The sequence below is a fragment of the Papio anubis genome, chromosome 9, assembly GCF_008728515.1.
Source record: "Papio anubis isolate 15944 chromosome 9, Panubis1.0, whole genome shotgun sequence".
Classification (NCBI taxonomy): Eukaryota; Metazoa; Chordata; class Mammalia; order Primates; family Cercopithecidae; genus Papio; species Papio anubis.
In genome coordinates, this window is record NC_044984.1 from 64,846,040 (window position 1) to 64,864,154 (window position 18,115).

Below are 18,115 nucleotides of genomic sequence, written 5' to 3' on the forward strand. Positions count from 1 at the left end.
CCTGATAAATATGCAGAGTGGTGCATACCTATGAGTCTAGAAAGTGAAGGATGCTGAGCAAGTTCATATTCAGTGAATGTGGGTTTGACAGTGAATTATGTTTCTTGTTTAGACTTTTATTACTAACATTAACTAAGGTCAAAACTTCAAGTCTTGACTTCAGCGGTAGTATATACTAGTATTTGTTCTATAGCTCCTGAAGTGAAAGGCAAAATAGTATTACTGTTTTTATAATAATATTTTCTGTCCTATGTTCATTTCTTTTCTCATTCTACATAATCTTCTTAGATTTCATCTATGTCCATGGTTTGAAGTGTCACCCATAAGGTGACAACTCCTGAATTTAAACTTTTAGTTGTTTCTCCTGCTTTTGCAAATCACATCTCTCCCTGAATGTACCACAGACACCCAACACTCAACACGTCCAAATTGGACTCCTCATCTCCCTCCCACAATGTTCTCATTGTCTTTTGTCTCTATCTCTTGGTTCAAGTCAGAAACTTCAATTGTCACTCTCAACCTTGTCTATATAATCAAATATGAGTTTTATTTCTGTATCCTAAATCTTCTATCTCTTGAATCTAGCCACTCTCTGTGTGCTGCCACTACCTCAGAACCGTATCATATCCTTTAGCAAGTATAAATGAGACCATACATTATTGCAGCTGCTTACTGACCAGTCACTTGCGTCCTTTCCTCCCACTCTTTCAATCTGCAGACTCTATCTAGCATATTTTTATAGCACTCCCATGCTGATGGCCCTACAGTGGCTCTCCATAATTCCAAAACACCTTCACAGGCAAACAAAGCTCTTCGTGATTTGGTCTATCTACTTACCTGGCCACACGGCTCACATTTTTTATTCTAGTATACTTTTGTTTTTTATACTTTTAGTAGAGATGGGGTTTTGCTACATTGCCCAAGCTGGTTTTGAACACCTGGACTCAGGCTATCCACTCACCTTGGCCTCCCAAAGTGCTGGGATTACAGGCATGAGCCACCATGCCCGGCCTTTATTCTAGTATACCAAATAAGGTGTAGGTCCCCAAATGTGCCATCCTTTCTCCTACCTCCAGGGCTTTGTTTTCTCTGATGGAACCAAGTCAACTTACACTTCACCTGGATGACTTCCTAGTCTTTCTTTAAATATTACTTCCTCCTGAAAGCCTTCCCTGATTCTTCTTGTTTGCTCCTCTAACATCTCATAACCACTTTTATCTTAGCACTTACCATGTTTTACTGTCATTGCCTTTTACTTTTCTGTCTCCTTCACTAGATTATCACGTTCTTGAGGTCAGGGGCTCTGCCTTGCTACTGAATGCCCACTTTCTTTTTTCTGAGACAGAGTCTCACTCTGTCACCAGGCTGGAGTGCAGTGGCATGATCTTGGCTCATTACAACGTCCACCTCCCAGGTTCAAGTGATTCTCCTGCCTCAGCCTCCTGAGTAGCTGGGACTACAGGTCTGCACCACCACGCCCGGCTAATTTGTGTTTTTTTTTGGTATTTTTAGTAGAGATGGGGTTTCACCATGTTGGCCAGGATGGTCTCAATCTCTTGACTTCGTGATCCACCCGCCTCAGCCTCCCAAAGTGCTGGGATTACAGGCATGAACCACTGCGCCCAGCCAAATGCCCACTTTCTAACACAGGCTTTGTCATAGGGTTAAAGATATGCAGATAAAGATATAAACATAGATATGAAATAGAGGCATAGTAGGGCATGGTATAGAAACCTCAGGCCCCGCAGCTAAATAAGTGGTCATGAGAATGGGAGGCATCTAAGAAGTATTGTGTCACAGTGGAGAGGGCATGAGGTTTGGGGCCAGACAGACCTAGACTTGAATTATAGCTTTAGGTCTTATTATATATGTATTCTTGATACTGTTTCATAAACTTTCTGAGCCATACTTTCCTCATCTGTAAGAGGACTATAGTATGACTAGAGATCTTTCAAAAATAATACATTAATAGTGATATTGATATAAACAGATTTATTTATACATTTGATACTTATTTTTTTTTAGCTCTACCAGGTAAAGTAGATGGCACAGATGTGTACTTGTTCTTAAAAGGTAGAACTTTTGAAAAATGCATAATTATGGAAGTCTCCATATTAAAATTTATTTATTTATTTATTTATTGAGACAGGGTCTCACTCTGGTTACCCAGGCTGGAGTGCAGTGGCATGATCACGGCTCACTGCAGCCTTGACCTCTCAGGCTCAGGTGATTCTTCCACCTCAGCCTCCCAAGCAGCTGGAACTACAGGTGTGCGCCACCACGCCTGGCTAATTTTTTGTATTTTTAGTAGAAATGGGATTTAGCTGTGTTGTCCAGGCTAGCCTCAAACTCCTGAACTCAAGCAATCTACCTGCCTTGGCCTTCCAGGGTGCTGGGATTACAGGCGTGAGCCACCGTGCCCAGCCTGCTTGTTAAAATTTAAAATTTTATTATCCTTTAGCAAGTATAAAAATTTGTTCAAATGATTTGGTTTCTGATTCCCTTTCATTTGTTTTGAAGATCTCTATTAAGAGAAAAATGCAAAGAATAAATGAGTGAGGCTCTTGAAACCATTGAATTGTACAAACTTTGGTGGGTTTAAATTTGGGTTTGTGAATAGCTGAGCCCATTCGCTGTCCCATTTTGGAGAACCATGAGGCATTCTACAATCTAGCCCTTCTCCAGGTGGATGCTCACCTGTCCGCCCAACCACATTTATCTGATTCTTCAGGGACCCGCTGACTGAGGCAATCATGATCTGGTACTGCTCCCCGGCCTCCAGTCTGTGGAACGTGTGCTCAAAGATGTGCTTGGGAACAGTCTGAGAGTCAACCTTTTGGCTGTGCCTGAATGCCGACACCGTGTAGGAATCAACGTCTCCCCCACCAGGAGTCCAGTTCACCGTCAGGCTATCTGTTGCTCCATTAGGAGAAATGTGAATATTTTTGACAGCACTAGGAACTAAAAAAGAAAATAAATTTAAAAGTCATCACTTAAAGAATGAACTGTTGAAATTTTCAACCAAAGTTTTGAATGCTTCTGATGTTTTGGCACCCACTGAGAGAACTCACATGGAAAAGAAAGTAACAATTTGCCACTTTTCTCTGATTTTTCTGTGTGAACTGAAGTTGATGGGGGAAAGCTTAGGGGGAAGACAAGGCTGGTGAGTGGAAATGAGGAATGCTAATTATATAGCGATGGGCTAGTTAGGGTGCCTTGGTCGAAGTTTTGGTTTTCTCACTCACTAGCTGTGGGACTACAGGCAAATTACTTGACCTCTGTAAGTTTCAGTTTCTTCATTAGGAAAAACGGCAGTGATGATAATACTAACCAGCCAATAGAGTTGTGAAGATTGATTCTTATTTTATTTTATTTTTTGAGGCAGGGTCTTGCTCTGTTGTCCAGGCTGGAGTGCAGTGCATGATTATGGCTCACTGCAGCCTCTACCTCCTGGGCTCAGGTGATCCTCCTACCTCAGCCTTCCCAGTAGCTGGGACTACAGGCACACATCACCATGCCTGGCTAATTTTTTGTATTTTTTTGTAGAGACAGGGTTTTGTCATGTTGTCCAGGCTGTGCTTGAACTCCTGAGCTCAAGCTGTCCTCCTGCCTCAGCCTCCCAAAGCATTGTGAAGACTGAACAAGATGTAGACATAGAATGCTTTGCTATGGGTCTGGTTCATGGTGAACTGTCAGTACATGTTAACTACTATGGCAACACTCCTAAAAGAGTTCTAAAGAAGTGATTTCCAAGTAACAATTCTTAATCTGTGTGCCTCACAAGCAACAGCTAATCACATCAGTTCATTGCTGTTTCTCTGAAAGCACCCCCCCCCCCCCCCCCCCCACTGACATCATACTTTATTTTCGTTCATACAGGTTGGACATCATTGTCACTATCAAGATGACTTTGTCCCTTCTTGCTCTCTCCCTTTTACCCTTCCAAATCCTCAATCGAAATGCCCAGACTACCCAAAAGTTAAATACACCACTGCATCTGTTCAGGTTCAAGAACAGTATTTCACATTACCTGTGAAGCCCTCAATGAAGGCTGACTGCTGTACATCTCCACTAATCGTCAAGACAAGAATTTTGTATTGGCGGCCCGGTGTTAGGGAAGTAAATCGATACTCAGTTGCAGTATTTACAAGGTGAAAAGGAGGGAATACTTTCATGTCATTGAAGAGCAGCTGGATCTCATACTGGTCGACATCCCCATTAGCTCCTGACCAAGTCACATGCAAGTCCTCAGTGCTCCTGTTCCGCAATGTTAGATCCTTAACAGGCTCTGGAACTAGGGAGAAAAATGAGAAGACATTTCAGGAAAGGAACTGATCAGAGTTTACCTACATAATAATTTATGAATCACATTCAGGGAACTGGCAACATCTCCCTTCCCCCAAATAAACCACTAGCACTATTTCATGCATAATTAAACAAGAAAAATTGGAAGCAGCTATTAAAATTGTAATTTTTTTCCCTGACATAAATGTTACATGATCAGCATTGGTAGAACATAATTATAAAATGAGTTATGATCTTGACCATAAGATAAAACAAGAAGTCTAGAATTTAAATGCCATGATGCAGGAAGACAGGGAAGAAAAATGGGACATTTAGCCTTCTTGCTCTCTCGCTCTCTCACTATGTTTGCTTTTATCTACCAATAAATATTCTGTAATTATAGGCCATGGCTTGGCTAAATGATGTTAGTGCCAAGTGAGACTTACTGGGAATGTAATGTACTAATGAATAAGCAGAAAAAATTCAAGGTTCAGATAAATTACTCAGAGACTTTCAAGTCCAACCAACTGTCAGATTTTGCAATCATTCCACTTACTTGTTCTCCCATTCCCTTGTTCACTGGCTTCATATTGTCCACTTTTTGTAGTAATAGTGACACTGTACAACCGTCCAGGGACTAGCTGAACAAATACACATTCGTTTTCCGACTTGGGAATGCTTTTGGTTTTGATGAAGTTGTTTTTGTTTTTAATGGTGACTTCATAGTGATCAAAGTCTCCAGTGGCATGCACCCAGGATACCCTTAAATAATCACTCCTGGCTGAGTTGCTAACACTGACTCCCTGGACTTTGTCAGGCACTGAAAAGGAAACAGATAAAGACTAAATAAATATGTATTAATTCTGAGTGAGTAATTGATCACAGATGACAACCCGGGACAATAAAAAAGAAAGAGTAGACTATTATTGTGTGTATTAAAAAGAAAAATCTTAGACCTTAGATCACAAATTTCTGGAGGGGAAAGACTGTTACACTATGTGAAGTGATTAAACGGATCTTTTTTTTTTTCTTTTTCTTTTTTTTTTTTCCCCTCCCCCCGCCCGCCTAAACAGATCTTTTAACAGAAGCTGATGAACTCATTCTAAGCCCGCTGTTTGTCTGCACAAAATGTCATGTATAAGATGGAACATTAAACATGATGGCTGATGATTAATATGAGTGATGGTAAATGATATAGATAATTCCAGCATACCTTGCTGACTCAAAAGTTACTAAGAAGAATATAAGCAATCTCCCCAATCCCCGCCAAAAAAATGAGGCTATGCACGGTGGCTCACACCAATCCTAACACTTTGGGAGACTGAGGCGGGCAGATCACTTGAGGTCAGAAGTTTGAGAACAGCCTGGCCAACATAGTGAAAGCCCATCTCCACTAAAACACAAAAATTAGCCGGGCATGGTGGTGCACACCTGTAGTTCCAGCTGCTCGGGAGGCTGAGATGGAAGAATCACTCGAACCCAGGAGGAGCAGGTTGCGGTGAGCTGAGATCACATCAAGCCCCTGCACTCCAGCCTGGGTGATGGAGCAAGACTCTGTCTCATTAAAAAAAAAAAAAGAAAAATAAAAATGGAAGAAGAAACACATATGGTTAATTGCATAATAAATGAAGAGATTTTCCACATTATTGGTGATCAAGGAAATGCAAGTCAAAACCACAGTGAAATACTGTTTTATACCCATTTGACTGGCAAAATAAAAAAACCCTATAAAAACCAAGTGTGGAAGAATATGTACAGGAGACTGGATAGTGAATATATACATATACACACGTACACACACACAGTGAATATTATATAATAGTTATAATTAATTCCTTAACTCAAAACACAAAAACAGGGATTTCTTGTCCCTAATATAAAAACAAAATATGGATGAATCTTATCTATATAATAAGTAAAACATCTAAGTCCCTGATATTAAATACTGCATTAAAAATACCTTTTAAATAATGTTAAAAACGACAAAAAAATTTAAAACCAGTAATTTTAGGCCTGTATATAAATGCAATAAAACTATGCAAGAGGGAAAGCAAGCGAGACGTGAACATAGGAGTCAAGATGTTGGCTACTTTTGAGTGAATTCGTGAGGTGGGGACCACATATTTCGATGTAGGTTATTGTCAAGATCCTAGCTATTATTTTAGGTAGTGGTTGGTTTCTTGTGTACATGTTAAATTATTAAAAATTACTAACTAGATGCCTAAAAAGTAAAGGTGGCAGTTGATGCATGGTTTCTTTTTTCTTTTCGTTTTTTTTTTTTTTTTTTGAGACATCACTCTGTTGCCCGGGCTGGAATACAGTGGTGTGATGTTGGCTCACTGGAAACTCCACCTTCTGGTTCAAGTGATTCTCCTGCCTCAGCCTCCCAAGTAGCTGGGATTACAGCTGCCTGCCACTATGCCTAGCTAGTTTTTTATATTTTTAGTAGAGATGGGGTTTCACCATATTGGCCAAGCTGGTATCGAACTCCTGACCTCATGATTCGCCCACCTCGGCCTCTGAGGGGATGCATGGTTTCTTGAACCAAGAATTATGATTAATACAATTTTGTGCATGTGAGGTTCTTTCTAATATATAAACAAAACCATTCTGTATATCTGTGGTCCCCTCCCCAACCAGTACATAAATATATGCATGTTACTAGGAACGCTGTGGAATAAGGCAATTCTGTATTTAGAGCATGATATTAAGGAGATTTCATTTTTCCATTTGGGGCTGAATTTTAATTCAACAGTAGGCCACAGATTCATTACTATTTCACTGTAAATGGACATTATACATATTTGAGGAGGAGCATTGACAAGAGGCATGAACTCGGATCCAGGGTACTAAACTCTTGTCCCAATACTACCATGTCCTCTAGGCCTGTACAGCCTCTCTCTGTATTTGGTATGTATTAGGGGTTTCTGATCTGACCACATGCCAAGACTGTGTCCAATTTTTCTCCTCTACTTTTTCTCAAATCATGAAATGATCCAGAAATTTCAGTATTTTGGCATAGGAGCTCCATTTTTCATATGCTTCTCACACCTACAAGTTGCATTAGCATCCTTTGTTGCATTGTGTTTACTGATTAGCATTTGGAATATAGCTCACCACAGATATGGAGCAAGGACAGATATGCTTTCTCCAAGATATTTACCTAAAACCAATTACAGTGTTGTTATCACAGTCATCACAGAATACAGTCATCACAGAGTTAAGGAAAGGAAATTATGAAGTGGCATGCATGGGCTAAGAAAGGTCAATGATCCAGGCAATTTGCTGAAGGCAAAGCAACTATTACAGGAAGAAAAACCTGGCTTAATATCACGTTAAGTCAATAAGGAGCTCACCGGGTGGAACAGGGGATAATTTGTGGAGACCTGCCTTGCTACACAGTGAGATGATGTGATACAGAATTAGAAATACTGGTATTTTCACCCAAAGTGTAGAACAAGAGCATCAGAAATGGAAAAGGGCATTAAGATAATCAGCCAAAATCATCAAGAGAACAACTCAGACATGATTCTCCAGTTAAACTGATTTGTCGGGGGCAATGATTTGCCTCCATTAGTCATGCACCAAGTCCAGGTTCATGCTGGTCAAGGAGTCAAGAGGATGCACTGAATAAAGAATCACTTTCTTGCATTTAAAATTAATCTCAGCAAAAGGCTGTGCAATAGTAAAGTCATACGGATAGGAAATCATCATGAATTGACATTGGAAGGAAGCAAGGGGTTGGTGGTTAGGTAACACATCCTTTAATTTCTGGTGATTTTTACGCTCCAAGTTGATTAATATGAGAGACCCCTGACATAAGACTGCTTTGTAAATAGAAATCTGCTTTTCAGATCTAAGTCATTATTGTGATTGTCAGTGTAACTGGGCTTAAAATTATTGGAGGGTAGGGATAATCTCTTTACCTCCCTGACTAGTGCTCTAGGATACAGCGTGATGGAATAGACATAGCACTGGAGCTAGGCTGAGCTCCACTACCGGCCAGCCCTGCAACCTTGGAGAAGCCACACTCCTTCTCTGGGATTTCGTTTATATCCAAATGGGGAAATATGATTAGATCATTCTAAGGACCCCTTCAATGCCAGCATCCTGTAACAATATAAATCAGAGGTTCTTAGCTTTTTGGGGGTCACAGAAACCATGAGAATCTGATAAAAGCCATGGACTCTTTCTTCTCAAAGAAATGCATATACCTTTCCTATCCCCAGCCACTTCATAAACAATTTCAGGGGTTACTACATTCCTAAAGTCTCCCATGAACCATGGACCCCCAGGTGGAACCCCTGATCTAAGTGATTTCTGATTATTCCTTTGCCAAATATTTACTGAGTGCCTACTAAGTCCCAGGTCCTGTGCTACATAATAGGATAAGGACAATTGTCCCAGAGCCTCATGGAAAAACTGACATTTTTAAATACAGAAATAAACTCATAGCTTAGTAGGAAACATTTGACAATGTATTGATGCCAACCTTAGGCAGAAATCTCAGGTATAAACCCCAGAAAGCATAAATATATTGGGAAAATGGTAGCTATTTAAATTTAAATCTTTCCAGCACATTGGACTGAACATTCATTTCCTTTGCTAAGATTTTTGCTCCCTAATCCCAGAACCATAAAAGTTCACATTTTCACCTTGTGTGAAAAAGGATGAATAGTGGTTTTGACCAGCAGACATTTCAGGATGGATTTTAGGATGGAGAGCTTTGTAGGCACTGGAGTCATTCAGAACTGGGTTTAAAACCAGGATCTGAAACACACTGGGTGTTTAACAAGGTAAACAGCTGGGCAAGTTACTTGACCTCCCTGAACCTTGGTTTCCTGATCTGTAAAATGGGAATCATAACAATGACTATCTCAATAAGGCATTCATATGGGTTAGTTAAGACATATAAAGCCAGGCCCTAGCAACAAAAAGTACTCCATAGATGGGAATACTAGTTTTTTTTTTTTTTTTGAGACGGAGTCTCACTGTCTCCCAGGCTGGAGTGCAGTGGCAAGATCTCGGCTCACTGCAAGCTCCACCTCCCAGGTTCATGCCATTCTCCTGCCTCAGCCTCCCGAGTAGCTGGAACTACAGGCACCTGCCAGCACGCCCAGCTAATTTTTTGTATTTTTAGTAGAGACAAGGTTTCACCGTGTCAGCCAGGATGGTCTCGATCTCCTGACCTCGTGATCCACCCACCTTGGTCTCCCAAAGTGCTGGGATTACAGGCATGAGCCACTACGCCCAGCCAAACGGGAATACTTTTTACGCTATTTGAATATAATAGAAATTCTAGTCACACAGGGTCTGCTCACATAAGGAGTTTCTTGGGTTAAAATACAAAGACTCCATAACAGTTTTGTGATCTCAAGGGCCTTTCATCCCATCATTACAGAATTGCTACAGCTCTGTGGGGCCCTGAGCCACATGTGAATTGGTTCTTACAGAGCCCTGAACCTTCATACAGCCTTACCTGTCCGCTCTTGGCTGAAGGAGTGATTTTCATACTTGCCACTCCTTGTAGTTATGGTCACGGTGTAAAGGCGGCCTGGGGTGAGGGAGCTGAAGGAACATTCGCTGACAGACTTGGCAATGACAAGGGACTGAACCACCCTGCCGTCATGAGACAACGTCACCTCATAGTTATCCACATCTCCGGGCGCTGGCAGCCAGGAAACGCTGAGGTAGTCATTACGACCGGAATTGTTCACCGTTACTCCACTCACACTGGAAGGGACTGTGATTTTGAAAGGTAGGGGGGGATTCAAAAAGAAAAACACAGTCAAAAGTTTGGATTGTCTATTGCAATCAGCACAAATCGTGGACTCGAGATCTAATCTGATTACATAAGAGGTCAAGGAAGTGTGAGGATTTCACTCAGCTTCTAGAAGCTGAGTGTTGTTACATCAGAAGGCTAATCAAAATAAAAATGTCAGGAGGCCTTTGGGATGCCTCATAAATACAAGGATGCCACTACTGAATTTTTATAAGGTTGTTTGTAAAGCATTTCAAGTCGAGGCATCTTTATAGAATGTTTTAGAAGGTTCCTTGTAAGAAAGGGAACAAACATTTCAACAATCCAAATGAATAAACTTGAACCAAACTTACCAATAAAGCAAAAATGTTTGAGTGGAAAGGGGAAGAATATGGTAGCTTTTCTAAAGACCTTAAACTGGGATAGCTTCAATCTTCTTGTGATGAAATTATTTATTCCTGGGAAGTAATAGCAAACACAAGAGGGACCGTTTTCCCTTTGCAAAGCATTTCCTGCCCTCTAGTGGTAAGAAATAAGTCTAAAAACCTGTCTTGGAAATAAGAAGTCTGGAAACTGGACCAACCAAGGGCAGAGAGAACTATTTTGGCAATAATGGGTTTTCTGATGTCAACTATAATCATTTGCTTATATGAATTGGGGATTAGTGTCACAAACGTTTACTGAGAACCTGCTATTTGTCAGGTATACAAAAATGAAAAAAGGCATGAATGTCTTCAAGAAGTTCTCTGGCTGGATGTATAGTCAGCAAATTAGTAACTGCAGTATTGAGTAAAAGTTTAACCACATATCGGAAATAGGTGCCCATAAATAGTACTGCCCTAAATGAATATAGGAGTAAAATATTACAGTATATATGAACCGCACTACTGTTGTAATCATTAGTTGATTAACTTAACAGTTTCATGTGATTGTCAATTTCAGTACCTCACTTAAAATGGACAGGATTTGGCTAGATGACTTCTGAGAATCCTTCTAATGTAATATGCTCTGACTTTGTGAATTAAGCCCCAAAGCATACCTCATGCTTAAAAGCACTTATCCATCACTAAAAATTATAAACTGCATTCTAGTGAACAACTCTGGTAATGTTGATCCACATGTATGGACATTTCCTAGATATAAAGTTGAACTTTTTAGCCAGGAGATTTATATATTGGTACATCTCTTCTTTCCTTTTCTTTCCTTCTTTTCTTCCTTTTTTCTTTCTTTCCCTCCTTCCTTCCACCATTCAACCATCCATACATCCTTTGGTTGCTCTCAAAAGCAACTCATTATGCTTGTTTTTAAAAACTGCTCGAAATATTTGCAACTACTGACTTTTTTTTTTTTTTTTTTTGAGATGGAGTCTCATTCTGTCGCCCAGGCTGGAGTGCAGTGGCGCAATCTCGGCTCACTGCAAGCTCTGCTTCCCGGATTCATGCCATTCTCCTGCCTCAGCCTCCCGAGTAGCTGGGACTACAGGCACCTGCCACCACACCCAGCTAATTTTTGTATTTTTAGTAGAGATGGTGTTTCACCGTGTTAGTCAGGATGGTCTCAATCTCCTGACCTTGTGATCCGCCTGCCTTGGCCTCCCAAAGTGCTGGGATTACTGACGTGAGCCACCGCACCTGGCCCTAACATTTTATTAGAAAAGACACAATTATCAAAAGTTTTGGAAGAAATATGATTCACTTGTTTAAGAAAAAATAGATACAAAATTTGTTTTTCCTTTAGGATGAGCATTTTCCCAGATTAGAATTAGATTTGTTAAGTATATCTAATATCTTTAATTTCAAATATTCTGCCATCTTATCCGGGCTAGGAGGGTTTATTTGTATGTTTCAACTCAGTGGAAACAAGTGAAATATAAGAATACCTTTCAAAATTATTTCAGTATTGACTAATATTTCAGCAATTTGAGGAGATGATAAGGATTATCAAGGCCATAGCCACTGAATTCTTTACAATTGACTGTGTACAAAATTTACTAAAAGAGGCACCTTTCAAAATCCCTATTATTATTCTTCTATAGGAGTCTCCCATTTTCCTCCTTTATCATGATAATGTGCACCTTTCATATGTTTGAGTAAAATAACTCATGCTCATATTTATTCATATTTGGTTCTCTCCTCAAAACTTTATGATCATTCTTCAAATAATTTCTTGTCCCTTTTTTAAATGCTTCTATGATATAATATGGGTCAAATACTTGTACCTTTATTCTAATTAAAATATAGGTGTAAAAATAATTGTAAGTCCCACTTATTTAAAGTGTCCAGTTATTTCAAGAGATAGCACAGACTAGACTATTTTAGTAGCTCACAACAAGTTGGACAATCCTCGTGGTATTTAAAATGAGAATCAACCTGTGTGGCAGAATATGGTTCCCCAACCGTTTCTTTTCCTTGTGACACACAGCTAGACTACATTTCTCAGGCTGCCAGGCAGTCAGATGCAGCCATGTAACTGAGTTCTGGCCAGTGGAATGTGGGTAGAAGTGAAATGTCTACTCCCAAGTCTGATGAGTTGTATCCCCTCTCCCACCTCCATTCTCTGGAGAAATGTGGAGAGCTCTGAGGACCTACAGCAAAGAAGAGCCACCGATGGTAGGAGACTGGATCCCAACAAATAGAGGCATCCAATCATGAACACCCACATTATACAGTGTCTAAGCCTGAATTAAATCAGTCTAATGTGACTGATAAAACTGCACGTCACTGGGAAATGAATGCAAGGTCGTCCTCCACTCCTCTCCTCAGCCTTCTTATTATTTCTCCTTCCCTATTCTGACACCCAGGGTAGGAGTGAATTATTGTGCATGGATTAAAACACAAAAGCTTAGGGAAGTAAGTTAATGGCACAGCTAGGACCAAAACCTAGGCCTCCTGATTTCCATGCTAAGCTTTTCAGCACCCCCCCGCCACAAGTATGCTACACCAATGGATGGTACCAAGAACCTTTAAAAGAAAGGAAAGAAAATGTCAGGGAGAAAGCTACAGGTGATGGGCCAGGCGCAGTGGCTCACACCTGTAATCCTAGCACTTTGGGAGGCCGAGGCGGGCGGATCACGAGGTCAGGAGATCGAGACTATCCTGGCCAACAAGGTGAAACCCCGTTTCTACTAAAAGTACAAAAATTAGTGGGGTGTGGTGGTGTGTGCCTGTAATCCCAGCTACTACAGAGAATGAGGCAGGAGAATCACTTGAACCAGGGAGTTGGAGGTTTCTGTGAGCCAAGATCGTGCCACTGCACTCCAGCCGGGTGACAAAATGAGACTCCGTCTTGAAAAAAAAAAAAAAAAAGAAAGATGCAAGTGACAATGTCAGCTGTCATAGAATGAGGGAAATGGGCCTACACCAGTGAATTTCTACCAAGACTATGAAACATCTCAGTGACTTCATTGTTCTTCTGGGAGATTTAATGAAGTTAATGTCCTCTGGGTTCATTAAGTAGGTGAGATTCATGATTTTGGAAAGAGATGCATCTATGATGCCTGCAGCTGATAAACAGAATTTGAGTGTTGAGGATGCAGAAGGAGAAGCCTGAAATCCAACTTACAATAATTATATAAAATTAAGTAGACAAGGTCACGAATAATTATCAAAGCTTCTATTGGTTTTATGTAATTTCTTTCTAAGAAATGAACATAAATTTTATATATCATATATGTTAACTTTTATGTTCTTTCATTGTATTACGTACAATGGTTCGGTGCCATGGCTCCCTGACACACATGACCATAATGACACTTATTTGTTTACTTAGCTTTCTAACAGGGAGCTCTTAAGGTCCAGAAAAATTGTTTAGATAGCATATTAAGCACTTGTTTAATGTTGCTTATGAAAATATATGAGACCTGAAAATTAGATCAACTCCACCTCTGACCATATTAATTGGAGATCATTTTCTTTTTATGTCTTGCAAACCAAGAATATAAAAGAGTGAAAGATGCTTTCTTTGGGAGGTTAGTTTTGTTTTTTATCTCATTATTATTTACCTTTATGGGGACATAAACATTTCAAAGGAAATCAATTGAATAAGGGATAGGCATCAAGTGAGGCGCTCTTACATGTTCATTGGAGATGTTAAAATATTCAGCCAGCTCCGGTGGCTCATGCCTGTAATCCCAGCACTTTGGGAGGCCAAGGTGAGCAGATCACCTGAGGTCGGGAGTTCGAGACCAGCCTGACTAACATGGAGAAACCCTGTCTCTACTAAAAATACAAAGTTAGCCGGGTGTGGTGGCACATGCCTGTAATCCCAGCTACTTGGGAGGCTGAAGTAGGAGAATTGCTTGAACCCAGGAGGCGGAGGTTGTGGTGAGCCGAGATCATGCCATTGCACTCTATTCTGAGCAACAAGAGTGAAATTCCATCTCAAAAAAAAAAAAAAATTCAGAATTTATTCTCTCTTACCATCACCCATCGCCCAATTTCCATTCCATATACCTTCTGGGTGGCATTGAAACGTAGCTTTTAGGAAGGCCAGGGATAAGTCTGATTTTAGGATATTTCTATAATATTCTGTTTAGGGGTCTCATGTACTCAGATCTTAGTAAGTTACAGACATATATCTCTACTTCTTACCTGTTCTTCCCTCCACCACCACTTGTCGGGAAGAGATCCCTCCACTCACTGTTGTTACTACCACGGAGTACAGGCTGCCGGACTTGAGAGAGTGGAAGCTGTATCCGCTGGTCTCACTGTAGGTGCTTTCATTTTTAATGACCACATTTTCATGGATCAGTAAGACTTGGTAAAATTCTACATCTCCTTGTGCCTGGCTCCAGTTAGTAAACAGACTACTGGTCATTCCTTGGTTGGCCACATGCAAGTCAGTCACTTGGGCAGGCACTAAAACAGTAGACAGAAGACAAAACAAATGACACTTAGTCACCTTAAGAAAGTGTAAGAAAAATGAGTCAAAAAATGGAGACAGACTTGAAAGTGCTAAAAATAATTTTTGTGTTGTTGCTATAGACTCTCAGTTCTATTTCCTGTGGCATATGGAGAACTACTCCTCTAGAGAAGCTTTAGTACTTTGAAAAAGCTGCTTATATAGGGATCAAAATTATTTAGGATCCAAGGATGAGATGATGCATGCTTATTAAGTGGTTTTGGTTTTAAATTTTAGATAATGAAGGCTGCTATTTTTGAAAACTGCTTAGTTAATACGATTTTATCTGTCCTTAGCCCACGAGAATTCAAAGCTATCTAATCTACCTGAGCCAATGATTGTTCTGGGGTGGTACTGGGAATTCCCTTCAGTCTGGTGAGTATGGTCTAGCAAACTGGTTAGTTCTATACTGGCACATTCTCAAAGGGGCTGTTATTATATATGAACATGTAATAATATAAATTGTAATAATATATATTACAAAGTAATAATAACAACAACTACTGAATGTCTACTATGTGCCAGTTATGAGCTATATGTCTCATGAAGGTTACATTATTTGACACCCATTCAGAACTCTATAAAGTTGATTTTATTATTCCATTTATTAATGAGGAAACCAAGGATCATAAAATGTAAGTAATTTATATCACAGTGCTAACAAATAGCCAACCTGGAACTGAAAGCTAGATTTGTCTAACCCCTAAGCCTGTGTCCTTTTCCTAATTAACATTTATTGCTTCCAACTTATCGTTTAACAAATCTTATATACAGATCTTGAAGTTGGCATTTGGTCAACATACATTCTTCTTTGTGCCTCTTTCCTGAATTATAATAACCAAAGGGATTGTAACCTTGGCAACCCTCTTTCTCAAAGTTCATTGACTTCTGGATTAAGATACAAATGTGTTCATTAAAAAAATCCTACTGTATATGGATCAGATTCAGTTATAATTCTAAAGATTCAATTTTAATTCTAAATTTTATATGAAAGGCAAACAGCTACAGTGTCCAAAGCAATTTTGAAAAAGAAGAATAAAGTTAGAGGACTAACACCACCTGATTTCACTAAAAATCTTGTAATTAAGACAGGATAATACTGGCAAAGGGCAGACAGAAACATAGATTGATGGAACAGAATTGAGAGTCCAGAAATAGAAGAACAAACATGCTATCAATGGATTTTTTTAGAGATCCAAAGGCAATTTCATGGAGAAAAGATGGTCTTTTCAATACATAGGGTTGGAATTACCAGGTATCTATATGCAAAGAAAAAAACCTTCACCCATATCTCACATCATATATAAAAATTAACTCAAAATGGGTCGCAGACCTACATTTAAAACCTAAAACTATAAACTTCTAGGAGAAAATCTTTGTGACTTTGATTTAGGCAAATATTTTTAGATATGACACCACAGCATGATTTATGAAAGACAAAAATTGATAAATTAGACATCAAAATGAAAAACCGACAGAAAACATTTTGACTGAGGACAAACAAACAATCCTATTTTAAAATTCAGCAAAATATTTGAACAAAAAATTCCCCAGAGAAGATAAATGGGTGACAAATAAGCTTGTGAAAGGATTCTCAAAGCCATTAGACATCAGAAAAAGGCAAATTAAAACCACATGAGATATCATTATCTTATTATAATGGCTATTCCATTAGAATGGCTAAATTTTAAAACAAACTGCTAATACCATGTAATACATGCTGAGAATGTGGAGGAAGTAGAAATCTCATACATTGCTGGTGGGAATGCAAAATTTCACAAACACTTTGGAAAGCAATTTGGCAGTTTTCTACAAAGTTAAATATGCATTACTATATGACCCAGCAATATGGGTGGTGGGGATGAAAAAATGACCTTAGGTCTAAAACAATGCCTTAAACTTCCATTTCTGGCAGTATGATAGGCTAGATACCATGAAAATCCTTAATAAACACAACTATACATATTGGATAAAATACGAAAATGTAAATGAATGACTTGTCAGGAATGTAAGGGATTCTCAAAGGCCAAAAAGTAAAGGATAGAGAGATAACTGGATCATAAAGCAAACTGTTGTGTTGAGAGCCCCTTTCAAATGCAAATGTAAGTTTTGATTTTATAGCATTGCAGGATATTGGAGAAAGGAGGTAAAGTGTAGATTTTTCCAGGCTGAAGAAACTCATAGGTGACCTTGTATAACATTGGAAAGGCTACATTCTAAGTATAAGTGAAATAAATAGTATCTCTTTACTCCCTATACAACTTCAGCCTTAATACTGGATGGAGAAAATGATTTCCTCTGAGAATTCATAATCTTAAGATAGTTTCAATGTGTTTGCCACCTGAATTTATAAAACCCAGGTGATCAAAAAACCTAAAGTTGACAATTTAGATTAATGTAGGTCTGGTTTGATAGCCTTGTGCACCTGAAAGAATCAAATGAAAATTCCTTCTGAAACTCACCTTCAAACATGTCCTTAAATAATTTCCACAGAATAAAATTCTAGGGAAAACAAGCTTACGGTAAAAAAAAAAATCACATACATTTAAAGAAATAAAGCAACATAAACAAAAGACAGGAAAATCAAAAGACAACAGAACTTAACTCCTGAAGATTTCAGCTATTATAATTATCAGACATAGGATGGAAAATAAACATTGTTAATTTGCATATAACAATACAGGAGGGGAATGAAAATATAACTAAAGGGCAACAGAGCACAACATAAATTTGAAAGAGAGCCAAAGACAATGCTTAAAAGTGAAGAACATAACAATTAAAATTTAAAACACAGTGGGTAGATTTTAAAATAGATTAGACAGAGCTGAAGAAAGAATTAATGAAATGAATCAAAGAGATGAGAAAGTTACCTATACTGTAGTTCAGAGAGAAAACACATGGAAAATATGAAATATATTGATGTGTTCATATATGTGTGTTCTAGAATACCAGAAGATGACAGAGCAGGGAATGGAGAAGGGGCAAGAGGCAATATCGGAGAGTTAATAGCTGAGAATTTTCAGGATTGTAGAAAGACACTAATTGGAAAGTACAGAAATACCAATCAATCTTAAGCAATAGAAACAAAAAGACACATATCTATACCTTGATTATTATTGTGAAACAACTGAACACCAAAGGTGAAAAATCAGTCATAGCAAACAGACTCAG

At 39.0% G+C, this 18,115-nt stretch overlaps 1 protein-coding gene across 2 annotated transcripts in view; it reads right to left on the minus strand.

The window, feature by feature from the left end:
* Nucleotides 1–18,115, minus strand: part of PTPRB (protein tyrosine phosphatase receptor type B) — a 124,759-nt gene that overhangs the window by 52,514 nt on the left and 54,130 nt on the right. For both annotated transcript variants that reach the window (XM_003906772.5, XM_021922599.2), the window contains 5 exons: nt 14,635–14,901; nt 9,764–10,027; nt 4,841–5,104; nt 4,031–4,294; nt 2,698–2,961 (listed from right to left, as the gene is read on the minus strand). In XM_003906772.5, coding sequence (XP_003906821.2) covers nt 2,698–2,961; nt 4,031–4,294; nt 4,841–5,104; nt 9,764–10,027; nt 14,635–14,901 — 1,323 coding nt within the window. The remainder of the gene's footprint in view (nt 1–2,697; nt 2,962–4,030; nt 4,295–4,840; nt 5,105–9,763; nt 10,028–14,634; nt 14,902–18,115) is intronic.